The 21,772-nt window shown below is 50.6% G+C and overlaps 2 protein-coding genes across 2 annotated transcripts in view; one reads left to right on the top strand and one right to left on the bottom strand.

The window, feature by feature from the left end:
* The window catches only part of LOC143281396 (uncharacterized), a 374,254-nt gene extending 362,841 nt beyond the window's left edge, over positions 1-11,413 (top strand). Inside the window, exons 4-6 of the mRNA XM_076586603.1 lie at positions 3,566-4,274; positions 9,177-9,695; positions 10,158-11,413. Coding sequence (XP_076442718.1) covers positions 3,566-4,274; positions 9,177-9,695; positions 10,158-11,350 — 2,421 coding nt within the window. The 3' untranslated portion in view covers positions 11,351-11,413. The remainder of the gene's footprint in view (positions 1-3,565; positions 4,275-9,176; positions 9,696-10,157) is intronic.
* Positions 11,414-14,348: 2,935 nt separating this feature from the next.
* Positions 14,349-19,021, bottom strand: LOC143281395 (uncharacterized). The gene is made up of 3 exons (XM_076586602.1): positions 18,438-19,021; positions 17,467-18,064; positions 14,349-17,300 (listed from the first exon to the last, which is right to left on the bottom strand). The coding sequence occupies exons 1-3, from the start codon at positions 19,019-19,021 to the stop codon at positions 14,349-14,351; spliced, it is 4,134 nt and encodes a 1,377-aa protein (XP_076442717.1).
* Between the last annotated feature and the right edge of the window lie 2,751 nt (positions 19,022-21,772).

The following is a 21,772-nucleotide window of genomic DNA, read 5'->3' as shown; positions in this document are numbered from 1 at the left end:
GGGGGCGTTGAGGGGAGGAAGGATGTGGAGGGGATAGTTTGTAGGGGAGGAGGGATAGGGGGATGGATGGGGTTGTTGAGGGGTGAGATCAGGGAATGAGGAGGGTGAGGGTGTGGTGGAGGGGATAGGGTGTGGAGGTGGAGGGATGGTGTGGGGGGAGGAGGGATAGGGGGATGAAGGGGGGTGTTGATTGAGGGGGAAGGATGTGGAGGGTATAGGTTGTGGGGTGGAGGGGTGGTGAGATTGGGGGCGGTGGGGGGTGGGGTGGGGTTGAAGGGTGAGGGGAGGCAATGAGGAGGGGGAAGGTGGGTGTGGTGGGGAGGGGATGGGGTGTGGGGATGTGGTGGGGAGGAGGGATAGGTGGATGGATGGGGGGCGTTGTGGGGAAGGATGTGGAGGGGATAGGTTGTGGGGGTGGAGGGATGGTGAGATTGGGGGGGTGAAGGGTGAGGGGAGGGAATGAGGAGGGGGAGGTGGGTGTGGTGGGGAGGGGATGGGGTGTGGGGATGTGGGGGGAGGAGGGATAGGTGGATGGATGGGGGGCGTTGTGGGGAAGGATGTGGAGGGGATAGGTTGTGGGGGTGGAGGGATGGTGAGATTGGGGGGGGGGTGAAGGGTGAGGGGAGGCAATGAGGAGGGGGAGGTGGGTGTGGTGGGGAGGGGATGGGGGTGTGAGGATGGGGGGGAGGGGCGTGGGGGGGAGATAGGGGGATGGAAGTGAGTGTTGAGGGTTGAGAGAAGGGAATGATTGGAGGAGGGTGTGGTGGGGAGGGGATGTGGTGTGGGGATGTGGGGGGAGGAGGGGTAGGGGGGATGGATGGGGGCGTTGAGGGGAGGAAGGATGTGGAGGGGATAGTTTGTAGGGGAGGAGGGATAGGGGGATGGATGGGGGTGTTGAGGGGTGAGATCAGGGAATGAGGAGGGTGAGGGTGTGGTGGAGGGGATAGGGTGTGGAGGTGGAGGGATGGTGTTGGGGGGAGGAGGGATAGGGGGATGAAGGGGGGTGTTGATTGAGGGGGAAGGATGTGGAGGGTATAGGTTTGGGGGGTGGAGGGGTGGTGAGATTGGGGGCGGTGGGGGGGGGGGTTGAAGGGTGATGGGAGGGAATGAGGAGGGGGAAGGTGGGTGTGGTGGGGAGGAGATGGAGTGTGGGGATTGGGGTGGGGGGGTCGTGGGGGGATGGATGGGGGCGTTGAGGGGAGGAAGGATGTGGAGGGGATAGGGTGTGGGGGAGAAGGGATGGTGAGAGGGAGGGGGGATAGGGGGATGGAAGGTGGTGTTGAGGGGAGGAAGGATGTGGAGGGGATAGGTTGTGGGGATGGAGGGATGGTGAGAGGAGAGGAGGGATAGGGGGGATGGAAGGGGGTGTTGAAGGGTGAGGGGAAGGAATGAGGAGGGGGAGGGTGTAGAGGTATAGGGACGGTGAGAGGGGAAGAGGGCTACGGGGTTGGAGGGGGGGTGTCGAGGGGTGAGGGGAAGGAATGAGGAGGGGGAGGGTGTGGTGGAGGAGGGAATAGGTGTGTGGGGATGGAGGGATAGGGAAGGTGAGGAGGTGGAGGGACGAAGATGAGCGGAGGGGAGGGAGGGGGAGGAGAAGAGGAGGAAGTTGGAGATGGAGGGATGAAGGGGAGGGAGTAAAGGAGGGGTGGTGGTTAAGGGACAGGGGTGGGTGGGAGTTGCGGTGGAGGGATGGGTGGGTGGGTGGAGGGAGGAATGGCTGAGGTGGATGGATAGATGATGGGTTGACAGACAGAGGGATAATTGTGGGTGAATGGATGGATGATGATGAATAGATTAACGGGTGGGTGGATTGGTGGGTAGATAGACGGGTGGATGGATGGGTGGGTTGGTGGGTGAATGGATGGATGATGATGAATAGATTAACGGGTGGGTGGGTTGGTGGGTAGATAGACGGGTGGATGGATGGGTGGGTTGGTGGGTGTATGGGTGGATGATGATAAATAGATTAACGGGTGGGTGGATTGGTGGGTAGATAGACGGGTGGATGGATGGGTGGGTTGGTGGGTGAATGGATGGATGATGATGAATAGATTAACGGGTGGGTGGATTGGTGGGTAGATAGACGGGTGGATGGATGGGTGGGTTGGTGGGTGTATGGGTGGATGATGATGAATAGATTAACGGGTGGGTGGATTGGTGAGTAGATAGACGGGTGGATGGATGGGAGGGTTGGTGGGTGGTATGGGTGGATGATGATAAATAGATTAACGGGTGAGTGGGTGAGTGGGTGAGTGGGTATAGACGGATGCAACTTCAGCAACAAGCACAGACTTTGAATCGTATGACAACGACGACGAATCAGCCGATAAAAGAAGGGAGGAAGGGACGAACGGACGGCTGGGGGACGGAGGGTTTGGGGTGCGTGGGGGGGGGGGAAGGTGGGTGGTAGATGGATGGAGTAAGGGAAGAATGAAAGTGAGGGAAGGGAGGATAGGGAGGGTAGGAGATGAGATATCTGCAATCCAAAAAGCAGACACCTATATGTCAACACAACAGTGGGATGGAGGGACGAACAGGATGAGGAAGGGGGTAATGGGATGGGGGGGGGGGGTAGATGGATGGAGTAAGAGAAGAATGAAAGTGGGGAGGGGGGGAGGAGGGGAGAGGACGGCCGAGAGGTATAGGGGTGGGAGTCCACAGTATAATACGGGCTTTTTCTTTTTCTTTCTTTTTTTTTTTTTTTTTTTTTTAATTGGAACGATGATGGGTTTATGGATGAGTGTGGTGGATCTCTTACGTGTCCACCTAAATGATTTTGAGTTTGTATCTCTCTCAATCACTTTGTTCACTCAGTTACTCACTCACTCACTCGCTCATTCTCTCACTCACACACTCACTCACTCTCTCACCAACTCACCAACTCATTCACTCATCACTCACTCACCAACTCATTCATTCACTCACTCACAACACACCCATTCACTCACTCACTCATTCACCAACTCACTCATCGTTCACTCATCACTCACTCACTCACCAACTCACTCATTCACTCTCTCTCTCTCTCTCTCTCTCTCTCTCTCTCACACACACACACACACTCGCTCACTCTCTCACTCACTCACTCACTCACTCACTTTCTCACTCATTCACCAATTCACTCATTCATTCACTCACTCACTCACCAACTCACTCATTCTCTCGCTCACTCACCAACTTATTCACTCACTCACCAACTCACTCATTCACTCATCACTTACTCACCAACTCATTTGTTCACTCATTACTCACTCACTCACCAACTCACTCACTCATCACTCACTCATTCACTCTCTCACCAACTCACTCATTCTCCCACACACCCATGAACTCACTCATTCACTCACTCACTCTGTCTCACTCACCAAGTCACCAACTCACTCACCAACTCATTCACTCTCCCACCAACTCACTCATTCACCCACACACTCAACAACTCACTCATTCCTCCACACTCTCACCAACTCACTCACACACACACACACACACACACACACACACACACACACACACACACACACTCACTCACTCACTCACTCACTCACCCCTACTTTAACCCTCCCAGGTCCGTGACATGCGCGATGGCGTGCCCATCATCTGGTGGAAGGCCATCTGCTACCACTACGTGCGACGCACGCGCCAGGTCACGCGCTACCGAAACGGCGACGCCTTCACCTCCACCCAAGTCTACTACGAGCGCGTCAACACCTGCACTGCCGGCTCGGCCTTCAACTTCACCCAGTGCGGGGTCAAGGACATCTCCAGGTCGCTGCACGGACTGGAAAGCTACCCGGCCACCAAGATCCGCTTCAGCAAAGGCTTCTCCTTCGCCAGCGTGGAGTCCGAGTGCGAGTTCGAAGATCAGCGCGCGCAATTCTTTCAGGAGTACGAAAACCGCGACGACTACATGGAGGGGCGGGAGGGCATGGACATCCTGAACGTCAACTTCAAGGAGTACATGATCGCCTTTGCGGACCCTGACAATCTTCCGTGGTACGTGTCGCACGTCATTTTCTGGGTGGGGTCCTTCCTGCTCCTGTCTTGGCCTCTGAGGGTGATCATCGAGTACAAGACGGCGCACCTGCACTACCACGTGCACAAGCTGTTCGGCACCAACTACGTGGACATGGAGGCTTTCCGAGGGTCGCTGTCGAGGGCCAGCACCCTAAACAGCACGGAGATGGAGATGAACATCCGCAACAACAACTTCATGGTGCCCAGCTACTCGGACGCTTTGCTGATGAACGCAACGAGGAGGTCGTCTATTTTGTCTGGTTAGTTGTGTTTCTAGCGTTACATGGATGGATCAGTTTGCTAGCTTGTATTGTATTTCTCTCTGTCTCTGTCTCTCTCTGTCTCTCTCTCTCTGTCTCTCTCTCTCTCTCTCTCTCTCTCTCTCTCTCTCTCTCTCTCTAAGTCACAACAGATTTCTCTGTGAAATTCGGGCTGCTTCCCCCACCCCCTCCTCAGCGAGAGCTACACAGAGCTGCCTGCGATTTGTTTTCCTATCGAACTGGACTTTTCTATAGAATTTTGCCAGGGACAACCCTTTTGTTGCCGTGGGGTCTTTTACGTGCGCGCTTTAATACATTGCTACACACGGGACCTCGGTTTATCGTCTCATCCGAATGACCATCGTCCAGACCACCACTCAAGGTCTAGAGGAAGGGGGAGAAAATACTGGCGACTGTGGGATTCGAACCAGCGCGCTCAGATTCTCTCGGTTCTTCGATTTCCAGGCGGATGCTTTACCACGAGGACAACACTCCACACTGACCACCTCCTGCAGACTGGCAGTAGTGTTAGTGCCGTGGTGGATGGCGTCCCTTTGTTTTTAGTTTTGTGGGGTTGTATTTGTAAGTTAGGGTTATTGGTTGTTGTTTTGTTGTTGTTGTTATTGTTGTTGTTGTTTACTTTGTTAGGTTGTTCACAATGTCTGGTTAGTGCCGTGGTGGGTGGCGTCCCTTTGTTTTTAGTTTTGTGGGGTTGTATTTGTAAGTTGTTGTTTTGATGGTTGTTGTTTTGTTGTTGTTGTTATTGTTGTTGTTGTTTACTTTGTTAAGTTGTTCACAATGTCTGGTTAGTGCCGTGGTGGGTGGCGTCCCTTTGTTTTTAGTTTTGTGGGGTTGTATTTGTAAGTTAGGGTTATTGGTTGTTGTTTTGTTGTTGTTGTTATTGTTGTTTACTTTGTTAGGTTGTTCACAATGTCTGGTTAGTGCCGTGGTGGGTGGCGTCCCTTTGTTTTAGTTTTGTGGGTTTGTATTTGTAAGTTAGTGTTATTGGTTGTTTTGTTGTTGTTGTTGTTGTTTACTTTGTTAGGTTGTTCACAATGTCTGGTTAGTGCCGTGGTGGGTGGCGTCCCTTTGTTTTTAGTTTTGTGGGGTTGTATTTGTAAGTTAGGGTTATTGGTTGTTGTTTTGTTGTTGTTGTTATTGTTGTTGTTGTTTACTTTGTTAGGTTGTTCACAATGTCTGGTTAGTGCCGTGGTGGGTGGCGTCCCTTTGTTTTAGTTTTGTGGGGTTGTATTTGTAAGTTAGGGTTATTGGTTGTTGTTGTTGTTGTTTACTTTGTTAGGTTGTTTGTATTTGTTTGTTTGTGGTGGTGGTGGTGGCGATGGTGTCAATTTTGTTTGTTTGTTCTGTTGCTGTCGTTTGGTTCTTTTTGTTTTGTTTTGTTTTGATTTAATTTGATTTCACTTGATTTCACTTGATTTGATTTGATTTGATTCGGTATATTTCTGTCTTACTGGGTGGTTTGGGTTTTTTCTCAGCCCTTTTTTTTTTTCTTTCTTTTTTCTCTTTTTTTTCTCTTGCTTTATATCATTCTCTCTATCATTATCTTTCTTTCCTTCTTACTTCTTTCTTTCTTTATTTTTCCCCTTGTATCTCATTCCATCTTTTTTATTTCATTTTTTCGTTCTCTCTCTCTCTCTCTCTCTCTCTCTCTCTCTCTCTCTCTCTCTCTGTCTCTCTCTCTCTCTCTCTCTCTGTCATGCTCTCTCTCTCTTTTTTTCATCTCTCTTTCTGTCTATTTATCTATTTCTTCTATTCTTCCTTCCCTATTTGTTTTCTTCTTTTATTCTTTCCAGTCGAGACGAACAAAGGATAGGGAAAAGCTTCAAGTTATCCTTCTGCATTTGCATATAAATTCAAGCGGCAGATTACGAATATATCATTTATTCTTTTCTTACTTTACGCATATAACATTGATAGATGAATGTGCGTTGCACAATCGGACGGATGGATTCAAATTTATTTTGCTCATCTATTATTTATGGAAAGAAGATCACAGTTTCCAGAAGAAAGCTTTGATACGTTATCATTCCTTGTCAAATGAAACTGCTATTTATCTGCATTTCTGAATAATTATCTTTATGGATTTGACCTCAGTGTGTGTGTGTGCGCGCGTGTTTCATGTGTTGTTTGTTTGGTTGTTGTTGTTGTTTGGTTGTTGTTGTTGTTTGGTTGTTGTTGTTGTTGTTGTTTGGGGGGTGGTTGCTGTTGTTGTTTGGTTGCTGTTGTTTGGGGGGTGGTTGCTGTTGTTGTTGTTTGGTTGCTGTTGTTGTTGTTTGGTTGCTGTTGTTGTTGTTTGGGGGGTGGTTGCTGTTGTTGTTGTTGTTTGGGGGGTGGTTGCTGTTGTTGTTGTTTGGGGGGTGGTTGCTGTTTGGTTGCTGTTGTTGTTTGGTTGCTGTTGCTGTTGCTGTTGCTGTTGTTTGGGGGTGGTTGCTGTTGTTGTTTGGTTGCTGTTGTTGTTTGGCTGCTGCTGCTTGCTGTTGTTGCTGTTTGGTGGGTGGTTGCTGTTGTTGTTGTTTGGTGGTTGCTGTTGTTTGGTGGGTGGTTGCTGTTGTTTGGTGGGTGGTTGCTGTTGTTTGGTGGGTGGTTGCTGCTGTTGCTGTTTGGGGGTGGCTGCTGCTGTTGTTGCTGTTTGGGGGTGGCTGCTGCTGTTGTTGCTGTTTGGGGGGGTGGTGGGGGTGTGGCTGCTGTTGGGGGGTTCTTCTTCTTCTTCTTCTTCTTCTTCTTCTTCTTCTTCTTCTTCTTCTTCTTCTTCTTCTTCTTCTTCTTCTTCTTCTTCTTCTTCTTCTTCTTCTTCTTCTTCTTCTTCTTCTTCTTCTTCTTCTTCTTCTTCTTCTTCTTCTTCTTCTTCTTCTTCTTCTTCTTCTTCTTCTTCTTCTTCTTCTTCTTCTTCTTCTTCTTCTTCTTCTTCTTCTTCTTCTTCTTCTTCTTCTTCTTCTTCTTCTTCTTCTTCTTCTTCTTCTTCTTCTTCTTCTTCTTCTTCTTCTTCTTCTTCTTCTTCTTCTTCTTCTTCTTCTTCTTCTTCTTCTTCTTCTTCTTCTTCTTCTTCTTCTTCTTCTTCTTCTTCTTCTTCTTCTTCTTCTTCTTCTTCTTCTTCTTCTTCTTCTTCTTCTTCTTCTTCTTCTTCTTCTTCTTCTTCTTCTTCTTCTTCTTCTTCTTCTTCTTCTTCTTCTTCTTCTTCTTCTTCTTCTTCTTCTTCTTCTTCTTCTTCTTCTTCTTCTTCTTCTTCTTCTTCTTCTTCTTCTTCTTCTTCTTCTTCTTCTTCTTCTTCTTCTTCTTCTTCTTCTTCTTCTTCTTCTTCTTCTTCTTCTTCTTCTTCTTCTTCTTCTTCTTCTTCTTCTTCTTCTTCTTCTTCTTCTTCTTCTTCTTCTTCTTCTTCTTCTTCTTCTTCTTCTTCTTCTTCTTCTTCTTCTTCTTCTTCTTCTTCTTCTTCTTCTTCTTCTTCTTCTTCTTCTTCTTCTTCTTCTTCTTCTTCTTCTTCTTCTTCTTCTTCTTCTTCTTCTTCTTCTTCTTCTTCTTCTTCTTCTTCTTCTTCTTCTTCTTCTTCTTCTTCTTCTTCTTCTTCTTCTTCTTCTTCTTCTTCTTCTTCTTCTTCTTCTTCTTCTTCTTCTTCTTCTTCTTCTTCTTCTTCTTCTTCTTCTTCTTCTTCTTCTTCTTCTTCTTCTTCTTCTTCTTCTTCTTCTTCTTCTTCTTCTTCTTCTTCTTCTTCTTCTTCTTCTTCTTCTTCTTCTTCTTCTTCTTCTTCTTCTTCTTCTTCTTCTTCTTCTTCTTCTTCTTCTTCTTCTTCTTCTTCTTCTTCTTCTTCTTCTTCTTCTTCTTCTTCTTCTTCTTCTTCTTCTTCTTCTTCTTCTTCTTCTTCTTCTTCTTCTTCTTCTTCTTCTTCTTCTTCTTCTTCTTCTTCTTCTTCTTCTTCTTCTTCTTCTTCTTCTTCTTCTTCTTCTTCTTCTTCTTCTTCTTCTTCTTCTTCTTCTTCTTCTTCTTCTTCTTCTTCTTCTTCTTCTTCTTCTTCTTCTTCTTCTTCTTCTTCTTCTTCTTCTTCTTCTTCTTCTTCTTCTTCTTCTTCTTCTTCTTCTTCTTCTTCTTCTTCTTCTTCTTCTTCTTCTTCTTCTTCTTCTTCTTCTTCTTCTTCTTCTTCTTCTTCTTCTTCTTCTTCTTCTTCTTCTTCTTCTTCTTCTTCTTCTTCTTCTTCTTCTTCTTCTTCTTCTTCTTCTTCTTCTTCTTCTTCTTCTTCTTCTTCTTCTTCTTCTTCTTCTTCTTCTTCTTCTTCTTCTTCTTCTTCTTCTTCTTCTTCTTCTTCTTCTTCTTCTTCTTCTTCTTCTTCTTCTTCTTCTTCTTCTTCTTCTTCTTCTTCTTCTTCTTCTTCTTCTTCTTCTTCTTCTTCTTCTTCTTCTTCTTCTTCTTCTTCTTCTTCTTCTTCTTCTTCTTCTTCTTCTTCTTCTTCTTCTTCTTCTTCTTCTTCTTCTTCTTCTTCTTCTTCTTCTTCTTCTTCTTCTTCTTCTTCTTCTTCTTCTTCTTCTTCTTCTTCTTCTTCTTCTTCTTCTTCTTCTTCTTCTTCTTCTTCTTCTTCTTCTTCTTCTTCTTCTTCTTCTTCTTCTTCTTCTTCTTCTCCTTCTTCTTCCTCTTCCCTTTACTGTGCCTAATTCTTTACCCATTAAAGATTCAATCAATCTTCTTCTAGTTTGAAATGTATGTGTGCTTGATGTTTATCTGTTTGAAGGTATAAACGAAGATGATTCATCATCAGTCATCTTAATAGTAATAATAATGATGATGATAAGAACAAGTAGAAGAATGGTGATGATTATCATTATTATCATCATCATAATTATCATATTATTATCATTATTCAACACACTTGTTATTACTTCCCCCTTTCTCGTGCAGTCCTGACGACGAGCGGAGGAGGAGGAATGGTCCCCCGCTTCTTCCTGGGCAACGCCGCTCCGCGCAGCGTCACCAACCCCGCCCTGCACACCTCCCCCAGCACCGCCACCTTCACCCCCGGCTCCCTCCCCTCCTTCCCCATGACCTCCGTCCGCCGCTTCCAGAGCTGCACGGCCATCCAGCAAGGCGACAAGCCGCCGGTCATCCGGTCCCGATCCAGCCTGCTGACCAACCTCCTGGGGTTGAACCTAGGGGCGGGGTCCCACAACAGCACCGCCAACGCCGCCGGCCTCGCCTCCTCCACCTCCACCCCGGCCAGCCCCTTCGGCGAGGAGAACGCCGCCAGCCAGGGCATGGACCGCAGGAGGTGGCGGAGGAAACGAGGCGGGGTTCCTCACGCCGGGTCCGTGTCTTTCAGCGCGTCCTTCTTCAGCTCTGCCCTGGCCACCACCCCGGAGACTCCTGAAGGGTGTACGACCATCACCATGGAGGCCTTGAGAGCGTCTGGGGGTGGTGGAAGTGGTGGTGTTGGTGGTGGTGGTGGTGGTGGCGAGGAGGAGGAGAATGGTAGTGGTTCTGGAGCTGTTGTTGTTGAAGGTGGTGGTGGTGAAGGAACCTCGACGAGTGTTGGTGGTGATTGTTGTGGGGAGGACGGGGCTGTTTCTTCATCAACGTCTTCTTCTTCTGCTTCTGCTTCTACTGCTTCAGCTTCTGCTTCTGCTTCTGCTTCTTCTGCCAGGGCCGGTGGTACTGTGCTGGGTGGTGGTGGTGGTGGTGGTGGTGGTGGTGGTGGAGATGAGGGTGCTGTTTTTTCATCTTCCAATGTTGGTGTTGGTCTTGAGTGTGGGCAGGAGGCTGCTCTTCCTCCTCCTCCTGCCCGAACTGGTCGTGGTTGTGGAAAGGAGGGTGCTCTTTCTTCTTCGGCCGCGGTGGTGACGCGATCTGCTGCACGCGGTGTGTGTGATGCTACGTCTTCGCCAGGAACCTCCCTCTCCTGCAGGGACTCCTTGAGCGAGACGTTCTCCTCCTCCTCCTCCCCCTCCTCGGCGCCGCTCGATACTGAAGCCCCACCAGACTACACGGACGCTCTGGAGATGCCCAGACTGAAGAGCAGCAGCAGCAGCAGCAGCAGCAATGGCCACGGGGTGAGCAGCACCGGTAACGTCCCTTGGCCCAGAGGTCAGCAGACCAAACCTACCAGCAGACCTCGGCTGCAGCACAGCGAGAGCGCCAGACTGGTAGACGGTGGGAAGGGCGGGAGTCTCAGGTTTTACCGCAGCACCAGCCAGGGCCTGGCTCTCTCTGCCGCGCAGAGTTCCGGCACTTCGGTCAGGGACTCCATCGCCCAGAGGCCCAGTCACAGCGAAAGTCGGGGCTCCCATGACCGCCTTGGTTCCCCCGGGCCCTCGCTGCCTCCAGACAGACATCGGCCGCTGCTGCATCTGTCCGAGATGGACAGAACTAGGGCTGGACGTGCAAACGCCCCTGACCAGTCCCAGAAGTCGAGCGGTGTCAAGACCAAGCATGGGAGGTCGGAAGATCGCAGCTTGGAATCCGCGTCCGGCCAATCCACCTCCGACGGTTCTTCTGTATCCCATACAGCGCTGCAACTTCCAAATCGCACTAAGAATCCACAAACGACCACTAGCACTGACCACCCACACGACCAGGCCTGTCCAGACCCTCAAAGAAGGCTACCTTCCTGGGAAGCAGACTCTTCCCCAGCCGTTCTACCTTCTGAGGCTTCCGCCCACGCCCGACTGGAAAGGGAAGGCATCGGAGCGACCGGAAGCGGAAACGGCGACACCAGAACCCGGATGGAGCGGTCCCTGATCCCGTTGCGTTTGCCAGCGGTGATCACCCCTTACTCCGAACTGTCTGACGACGAGGACATGACTCCAGTCGGGGAGTCCGGCAGCTGGCTGTCCTTGGCAGGGTCCTCCTGCAACAGTCCTGGGGGCGCCGACCACCCTGAGGGGACAAGATGCGGAGACGATCCTCCCCCTCCTGTGCTGGCCTCCCCTCAAGCAACCCCGGCCTCGCTTCAAGCAGACGGGGGGGAGCGAGGCCAAGGAGCAGGGGAAGAGAGCGATCCTGATTCCGCCAGACTCGTCTCCCCTTCCACTGCTCAGAGATGTTACCGCTCCATCCGCTGCATGGAGACAGCCCTGTGACTTTCATAATGCAACACCTTTAAGGCCTAGTATAATTGTTATCTTCTCTCATTCTTCTAATTTTCATCAGACATGTCTTTTTCAAAAAAAAAATGTTTTTAATAAAAAAGACAAGAAAAACTTACATATGATAATCCAGAAAATCTCGTTGAGAATATTCCAAAAACTTTTTTTTTTTTTTTTAATCCTCTTGGCCGACTTTCCTTTCCACAAAACGTCGTTTCAATGATAAGAATCAGAAACAAACTTTTGATTGGTGGAGGCCATTCCATTTTCACTTGAAATGCTTTGGAGATTGATTAAATTAAAGTGTTTTTCACCGCAAGCGTTTAGAGTTCAGAGGGACGGGAAAATAGGGATTTTAGCAGTTCTTGTACTATTTCGAACTCGCTATTGCTCTTTTATTTGACTGCAGTTTGAAAATGGTAATGAACAGCGTTGTTTACCGTGCTTGAGACAGCTTCATAAACAAAAGCAACAACAACAAGAACAGCAACAACAACAACAACAACAGCAACAACAAGCAAAGAAAAGCATGCACAAGCGCAGCCTCGGCCACGCGAGCACATATATATACAATACACGCACACGAGTGTGCGCGCATACATACATACATACATACATGTTATCCCTTGCAGAAGGCATCTTTGCATACATACATACATACATACATACATACATACATACATACATGCTATCCCTTGCAGAAGGCATACATACATACATACATACATACATGCTATCCCTTGAAGAAAGCATACATGCATACATACATACAGTCACACACTCCAGAAATCTGGGCAAGCCCAAAAGTCAGGAGACGTGGACTTTTAGGGTCGACACCGCGCAACACACACTCCCAAGAAGGACGCAGAAATCCGTGTACGATTTTACAACTTTTATTCACACAATCACACACGTATGGGTACAGGACCTACTTCCTAAGCTATCCCCAAATCCAAACCCTCGCACCCACCTAACTCCAAACCACCCCTCCTTAACCCACCTTTAACCCCCACCGGGACAAAATCAAGAAACGGAAGAAAAACGAACCAAACACATACACACTCGCACATTCACTGCACAAGCGGCAACGTTCATTTAACTCATCTGTCAATCGTTGACGGACTGAAAAATCCCTGCTCCAGGCTGAGAGTCGAACGCTAACTACAATCTCTCCCTCGACGTCCAGCTCACCCACAGAGCACCCCACCAGATGAGTCCGGGAGGTCGCGGCAAGCAGGGCAGGCTGCGGTCGAAGGTCGACGCCGAGGGACGATCTGGATCCCCAGGGTGCGACCCCAGGGTTTCGTGTCAGCGCTCGGCTCCTCAGGTGGAAGACCCCGAGGGGCGACCTCGGAGCTGGGACAGCAGAGCAGTCGATTTGCCGCTACTTGACAAACAAGCAAGCTGGGGACGGGGATAACCCCCTGTCAGTACCAGTCCATAACCGCATAACCCTATGCGCGTTGGGCGACCTAAGAAGCCACAGGTTGTGCTCTCATTCATCCAACAAGCACTCTAAGGCAAAATAATGGACAACCACTGTCATACACCAATCGCACGACAACATGCATGCCTGGAAGTGAGGGGTCCGGAACCTGCCAGGGTACCGGCCGTCGCCCTACTTATACGGTGGCACAGGTCAACCCGAGACTCGAACCCCAAACCTTGTGCCGCGCATCCTGAAGCACGCTCCCACAGCGCTACGCTGCCAGAATCGAAGGCCCAATCAAGGTAACCTCCCTTGCACAAGCAGACATGTTGGAACAGAACATTCAAAAAGGAAAAATTATGATAGCGTCAGTGCATGGCTGCCAAAGCCATTCGGATCACAAGCAGAGCAATTAAAGGGAACAAATCAATACACAAACTCTTCCAGTGCTCGGTCCATACAGGGAGAGAACTCAGTAACCTATTATCGCCACAATAGCTTACACGGAAAACACTATCTTCTGACACGCTGCTACCAGCGGCCACTTACGCAGGGTTAAGAACCTATCGAAACAATATTTCCCCCAACGTCTCCCTCACATTCCCGATACTAACATCAGCTTGTAAGCTTTGCATATCCAACGTACACTCTGTCGAACAAATTACGGAGATTATACTATTCCCTCACACTTCCTCACAAGTGTATTAATATAAACTCAAACCCGTAACACACGGAATGATAATTATAACACTGGACCGTTGCACGACAGTCTGTAACATCAGGTAATCGTAACAGTTTCATAAAGTGACCCCAGCCACTGTCCAACCCACAGACCTCCCAAAAGTGGAAAAGACGACTAAAGACACTCGAAACAGCTACCGCCTGATACAAGGTTACCTCACGACAGCTTGTGATGGGCGAAGGTGGTGACTTGGATGGGACCTTCAGCCGGGCACTGCAGCCTCTGCTCACCGCCTTGCTAAAAATCAGGCAGAGGTTCTGGCTGGCCAAGAATTCCTCTCCATCAGCCTTCCGGGCCTCTGCCACAAGGTCCGCGCTCTCTGACGTCTCAGAGTCAAGTCACACCTAATCACAGTCAGCTGCAGCCAGGTAAACGACAGGTGAGCGCGAGTTCTGCACTTGGCACGCTAACCGGCCAAAACACACATTGCACGCACTGCACTGCAGTTGCAGTCATGCCAATGTGACAAGAGCCCTCTCGCTCCTACAGAGCGGTGTGTGCACGTGCTGCAACTCTTACACAGGTAAAACGAGTGTGCATACACACGCTTTTACCAAACCAAGAACATGTCAGAAAACATGATCTAGAGAAACTGGGATTCGAACTCCCAACCATCGGAACTAACACCACTTTCACCGGCCACTGAGCCATACCAAATCGCTCGCACTTCCGCCTATACTTCCGCAGCAACGAAAGGTTGGGCTGATCCGTGACACAACCCCCTTTCAAAGCCCTTAAGCTATGAGCTCAAGAGGCAAGTACAACCGCCACGTAAGCTGCACGGATATAGGCAAGTGCTCTATGACTGCCGGCTCAAATAGTCAGCTCCATGGTTGTCTACACCCTTCACTGACTGAAAGACATGAGTGTGACTGCAGCTCCATTGTCCAGCCCATCAGTCTCCTGCTAACTGGACGGATCCGATGCAAATACTGCAATGGATTGTGGTCACACTGGAGCTGAAAAGTACGTCCATACAAGTATGGATAGAACTTTCTCACTGACCACACCACCGCAAAGCACTCTAGCTCTATGGCATGGTACCGGAATTCTGCACCCACCAGTTTCTTGCTGGCATAAGCCACTGGTCGGAGCATCCCTTCATGCTCCTGCAGAAGCACAGCTCCCAAACCAGTGCCGGATGTATCCGTCCTCAGAACGAAAGGCTTAGACTGGTCAGGAAGTTGCAGAATGGGTGCGCTGACCAACGCATCCTTCAAAGAGTCAAACGCCTTTTGACACTCTGGAGACCATGAGACTTTGGTTGGCTCTTTCCCGCGAGTTTTTCCCGTCAAGGGCAAGGCCACCTCCGCATATCTGGGAACGAACTTCCGGTAATAACCGGCCAGACCCAAAAAACTACGGAGTTTCTTCTTGGTAGTTGGAACTGGGGCATTCCGAATCCTGTCTACCTTCTCCTGCTGCAACCCTAGATGACCTTCTGAGACAGTGTGTCCTGGAAACTGAATCTCTGAGAATCCCAGTTCACACTTGGAGGGCTTAGCAGCAAGGTGGACCTCCTTGAGACGACGGAACAACGCCCGCAGCACCTTGATATGGCCTCGCCAACATTCAGACGCGATGAGAAGGTCGTCCATGAAATTTTGAATTTCTGGCAGTTTCAACGGAGCCAGAACCTCCCTCATCGTACGGGAAAAGATCGCCCCCGCGGTCTTCAGACCGAAGGGCATGGTCACCCACTGAAACTGTCCATCCGGGGTGGTGAAGGCTGTCTTAGGGCGATCAGACGTCTTCACGGGGATCTGCCAGTATCCCTTTGTGAGATCGAGCTTAGAGAAAACTTTTGCTTTCCCAAGCCTGGCAAAAATCTCAATGTTGGGCAAGGGCTCAGCATCAAACCTGAGATGCTTATTGAGCTGGCGGTAGTCCACACAAAACCGCACCTTGCCGTCCTTCCTTACGAGGACAATGGGAGCAGAATAGGGAGAGCTCGCCTTCTCTATAACCCCCATACTCAGCATCGCCTCGACCTCCTTGGCGATGACCTGTGTCTGAGAGTGAGGTAACGGGTACTGCCGAACCCAAACGGGTTCATCCGTATCCAGAATGAGTTCACACTCACCCACCCTAGACCGGAGAGGTAAGTCCGTAAGGACATAGGATGCCTCAGCAGTCAGCTCCTGCAGCTGAGCACGCCGAACAGCCGACAAGTCTGCCCCCAACACGACATCTTTGAACGACTCCTCGGCGGTCAGAGGGACACAGGGGATCGCAGAAGAACCACCCCCCGATTCCGTAGCCTCCGACTTATCATCCTCGATGACAGTAGGGCAGTAGGCGGCCGCAGCCCGCTCCCGCCGAAGGAACTTCTTCAACAGGTTGGCGTGGTATAGCTTTGACTTCCCACGCACTGAAATCCTGTAGTCCCAGTCTCCCACTCTTTCGAGGACTTTAAAGGGTCCTTGCCACGACACCTGAAGTTTGTTGTGTCGGACGGGAAGAAGGAGCAAGACCTCATCTCCCTGGTCGAACCAACGTTCCTTGGAACGACGATTGAAACATCGGGCGTACCGACGTGAGGCCTGCCTGAGATTTTCCTGGGCGATCTCACAAACCTCTTTGACTCGATTCCGAAGATCTACCACGTACTCGGATTCAGTACGGGTCGGGTCGTCACCTTGAGAGTCTTTCTGAGTCCATACCCGTCTGAGAATGGACATGGGCCCTTTTACCGTCCGTCCATAGAGAAGCTCAAAGGGAGAGAACTTCATAGACTCCTGTGGAACCTCACGATAAGCGAAGAGCACAGCTGGGACAAGCCTGTCCCAGTCCCTTGGCCGTTTGACGCAGAGCCGTTGGAGCATCTTTTTCAACGTGGCATTGAAACGCTCTACAAGGCCATTAGCTTGTGCATGATAGGGGCTGGTAAACAGACCCTTGATGCCCAAGAGCTGGTGAACTTCTCTCATGACGTTCCCCATGAACTGCGTTCCCTGGTCACTAAGGACCTGATCGGGAACCCCCACACGAGTCCACATCTGCCACAATGCTTCCGCAACAGTAGGAGCATCTATGCTCCTGAGCGGAACTGCCTCGGGATATCGAGTCGCATAGTCAACCATTACCAAAATGTAATGGTGACCGCGGGCAGACGAGGGGTGTATGGGACCGACAAGGTCCACGGCCACTTTGGAGAACGGTTCCGCCACAATGGGAACCGTTCCCAAAGGAACCCTAACGTTCTGGCCTTTCGGCGTGGTACGCTGACATACCTCGCAGGAGCGACAGTACTGACGGATATCTGAAGAACAGCCCGGCCAGCAGAAATCCTGCCAGATACGCTCCTGCGTCCGCCTGACCCCTAGATGACCTGCCATTGAGGAATCATGCCCTAAGGCAAGGACAGTGTGACGGAGTTCAGAGGGAACCACCAGCTGTTTGAAGCTGCGTCCTTGCTTGGCGAAGACTCGGAAGAGAGTACCTTGCTTGAAGACGTACTGGGTTCCGTCCCGTGGGGACTCAGAGCCAGTACGAGCAAGTTCCCGTACCTTCGCCAGGGACGGATCTTTGCGCTGAAGGCTCTGAACAGTCTGACGATCTACCTTCAGCGCGGAATCAGATGGACTGACAGGAGTCCGCACTGGTTCCAGGGCCCTCCGAGGCTGCGAGGCTGAGCGGGTCACCACGCCAGCAGTCACCCCTGGGGGTAACTGGGTAGACACTCGCTCCTTACGCCCATCAACAAAGGTGACTGTATTGCCGATAAGGAGCGAGCACGGTGGCCTTTCTAATGCCACAGCCCAAACAACCCCCTCAAAATAGGGAGTATCCACACAGATCTGGACACAGGGTCTCTCGGCCTGAAAACAGCCCTGGACCCCCGTCACCCAACAAGACTTCCCTCTTGGCGGAAGGAGAAACGAGTGCTTCATCTACAAAGACACAGGTAGCCCCAGTGTCCCGGATGGTATCTCTGACCTTGCCCTCAACGATGCTGAGGAATGTGGCCAGGGAGTCCTCCCGTTCGCCTGTCACACTCTGAAAGCAATCAGAATGGTCCACGACCTGGACTAAATTACCTTTCTGGTAACGACCTGGCTGTGCAGAGGACAAGGCCGGGCAATCACGTCGGAGGTGTCCTCGCTTTCCACAGTTCCAACAGCTAACTGAAGGGTGAGGCTGTGCGCTGGATGGTGACTTCTCGCCAGAACGATGGGGCAGAGTACCCCGATCCGGCATCCGAGGATGTCTACCCTGACCCACGCTCCGCAAGCCAGTACCCCCCTTCGCATCTCTCCTAGCTTCCTCATAACCATCAGCTCTACGAGCCGCCGCCATGAGATCATCTGGGTGACTGTCTCGGACTTGCACAGCAATGTCCTGTGGCATGAAAGAGTACACCTGCTCTAGGAGGATCAACTCTCGCAGAGGGATGGAAGACAACTGCTCCCAATTCGTCAGAGCTTTATCAAGCCTGACCGAGCACTGTGCCCAAGTCTCATCGGGTCGCTTCCTTATATCACGGAACTTGCGGCGGTATGCCTCCGGTGTAAGCCGGTACTGTGCCCGCAATGCTCTACACAAATCCGCATAAGTACCTTCTGGTGGAAGCGTATTATACGCCTCCCTGGCCTTCCCAGACAGATGCAGACATGTGCACCTTCTTGGCACTGTCTTCTAAACCATAATCCCGAGCAACTGACTCAAAGTGCTCTATAAAGGCATCCACGTCCTCCCCTTCACGGAAGATAGGCAACTTAGGAGCAGGAGGGAGAACAGCTGCAGGGACTTGTGCAGACCGTGCAGCCTGTGATAACAGAGCCACCCTTGCCATCAAGTCTGCAAACTGTTGGTCCCTTCTGTCTCTATCCTCTTTCTCTCTGTTCTCTTTCCTCTTGCCTGCGCTCTTTCTCCTCACGCTCTACTTTTTCTCTGTTCTTTCCTCTTGCCTGCGCTCTTTCTCCTCGCGCTCTACTTTTTCTCTCTGCCTCTCCTTCCGGCTGTTCTCCAGGTACATAATTACCTGGGCAACCTCGGAGCCACCAGAGCCTGAACGAGCTCTTACCAAAGGAGGTTCGATGAATGAAAGATCATCGAGACCTACGCTGGACCAGACAGGGGTAGCCGGCGACCTGAAAGTCGATGCCCGCGTGTGCGGCAGCACGGTTGCCCGCTCAGGAGGCAACCCTGCTACAGGGAATGAGCTTCCCTGCACGGGCGGTATTCCGAAGGTCGGAGCTGTCCTTCCTGTCTCAGACCCAAACGTCACCGGTCCGTGACCTGGGGTATGTTCCAGCCGCGGCAGAGGCGGGTATGTGGCCTGCAAGACTGATACTGGGGCCAACCTCAGACTTGACAAAGAGACCCCAGCGGAAATAGCCTGCTGAGTCGGCTGAGTATCCAGTGATATACAAGCTGGTGTCAAAGGAGGAGTACACGCGCCAAGGGTACCACCTTGTCGCACCGGTGTTACACTACCCACATCACTGGTGGAGACATGCGTGTCTGACCTACAGGTCCAAACATCCGTCATGGTTGTCGTGACCACACTAGTTGCCCCAATAGCTAGAGCAGCCTGACTTCTAGTCAAAGGTCCACACGTGCGGACTGGTATAACACTTGGCATGGTACTGTGAGTCAGTAGCTCATCCATATCTCAAAACTACTCAGTACCCGGACCACCAACTTTAAGGAAAAAAAAACAACAACCAATCTTGATCTTGGCACTGAACTCTCCCTACACAACCCGTGACACAGAAGAACGTTGGAGCGTAAGAATAAGTTGGTATACACACTCCCCTGTCCTGGCAAAAATAAGTGCCAGGGAGTGTCAAACTAAGCAAAATTATGCTGCGAGGAAACAGCATTCAACGATCTAAAGCCTAGGAGTGGCTAAGGACTGGCTGCTAAGCAGTGAAGAGGTCGCGCCTCGCGCAGCCCTGCCCACCAGAACAGAGCGCCAGGGACTTCGCCCAGTAACCCCAGACCTGAACCCCACACTACCAAACACGCAAGGAGGGTCCCAACCTCCCTTGCGACTCCTCAATCCCGCCAACCTCCCACGTTAAAGGCAACAAAAAATTCAAACAGAATAAACTAAAGAAACTGACAAACGTACACGCCCACGAATTCCGGGGCCCCACCCAAGAGTGTGCGAGTTCGCAGGTGTCAATACCGGACGAGCCCCCAAACTGTCACACACTCCAGAAATCTGAGCAAGCCCAAAAGTCAGGAGACGTGGACTTTTAGGGTCGACACCGCGCAACACACACTCCCAAGAAGGACGCAGAAATCCGTGTACGATTTTACAACTTTTATTCACACAATCACACACGTATGGGTACAGGACCTACTTCCTAAGCTATCCCCAAACCCAAACCCTCGCACCCACCTAACTCCAAACCACCCCTCCTTAACCCACCTTTAACCCCCACCGGGACAAAATCAAGAAACGGAAGAAAAACGAACCAAACACATACACACTCGCACATTCACTGCACAAGCGGCAACGTTCATTTAACTCATCTGTCACTCGTTGACGGACTGAAAAATCCCTGCTCCAGGCTGAGAGTCGAACGCTAACTACAATCTCTCCCTCGACGTCCAGCTCACCCACAGAGCACCCCACCAGATGAGTCCGGGAGGTCGCGGCAAGCAGGGCAGGCTGCGGTCGAAGGTCGACGCCGAGGGACGATCTGGATCCCCAGGGTGCGACCCCAGGGTTTCGTGTCAGCGCTCGGCTCCTCAGGTGGAAGACCCCGAGGGGCGACCTCGGAGCTGGGACAGCAGAGCAGTCGATTTGCCGCTACTTGACAAACAAGCAAGCTGGGGACGGGGATAACCCCCTGTCAGTACCAGTCCATAACCGCATAACCCTATCCGCGTTGGGCGACCTAAGAAGCCACAGGTTGTGCTCTCATTCATCCAACAAGCACTCTAAGGCAAAATAATGGACAACCACTGTCATACACCAATCGCACGACAACATGCATGCCTGGAAGTGAGGGGTCCGGAACCTGCCAGGGTACCGGCCGTCGCCCTACTTATACGGTGGCACAGGTCAACCCGAGACTCGAACCCCAAACCTTGTGCCGCGCATCCTGAAGCACGCTCCCACAGCGCTACGCTGCCAGAATCGAAGGCCCAATCAAGGTAACCTCCCTTGCACAAGCAGACATGTTGGAACAGAACATTCAAAAAGGAAAAATTATGATAGCGTCAGTGCATGGCTGCCAAAGCCATTCGGATCACAAGCAGAGCAATTAAAGGGAACAAATCAATACACAAACTCTTCCAGTGCTCGGTCCATACAGGGAGAGAACTCAGTAACCTATTATCGCCACAATAGCTTACACGGAAAACACTATCTTCTGACACGCTGCTACCAGCGGCCACTTACGCAGGGTTAAGAACCTATCGAAACACAATATTTCCCCCAACGTCTCCCTCACATTCCCGATACTAACATCAGCTTGTAAGCTTTGCATATCCAACGTACACTCTGTCGAACAAATTACGGAGATTATACTATTCCCTCACACTTCCTCACAAGTGTATTAATATAAACTCAAACCCGTAACACACGGAATGATAATTATAACACTGGACCGTTGCACGACAGTCTGTAACATCAGGTAATCGTAACAGTTTCATAAAGTGACCCCAGCCACTGTCCAACCCACAAACCTCCCAAAAGTGGAAAAGACGACTAAAGACACTCGAAACAGCTACCGCCTGATACAAGGTTACCTCATGACAGCTTGTGATGGGCGAAGGTGGTGACTTGGATGGGACCTTCAGCCGGGCACTGCAGCCTCTGCTCACCGGCTTGCTAAAAATCAGGCAGAGGTTCTGGCTGGCCAAGAATTCCTCTCAATCAGCCTTCCGGGCCTCTGCCACAAGGTCCGCGCTCTCTGACGTCTCAGAGTCAAGTCACACCTAATCACAGTCAGCTGCAGCCAGGTAAACGACAAGTGAGCGCGAGTTCTGCACTTGGCACGCTAACCGGCCAAAACACACATTGCACGCACTGCACTGCAGTTGCAGTCATGCCAATGTGACAAGAGCCCTCTCGCTCCTACAGAGCGGTGTGTGCACGTGCTGCACAACTCTTACACAGGTAAAACGAGTGTGCATACACACGCTTTTACCAAACCAAGAACATGTCAGAAAACATGATCTAGAGAAACTGGGATTCGAACTCCCAACCATCGGAACTAACACCACTTTCACCGGCCACTGAGCCATACCAAATCGCTCGCACTTCCGCCTATACTTCCGCAGC

Source organism: Babylonia areolata, chromosome 4 (assembly GCF_041734735.1).
Source record: "Babylonia areolata isolate BAREFJ2019XMU chromosome 4, ASM4173473v1, whole genome shotgun sequence".
Lineage (NCBI taxonomy): Eukaryota > Metazoa > Mollusca > Gastropoda > Neogastropoda > Buccinidae > Babylonia > Babylonia areolata.
Note: the sequence above shows the minus strand (reverse complement) of the source record. Positions and strands in the feature narration are given on the sequence as shown.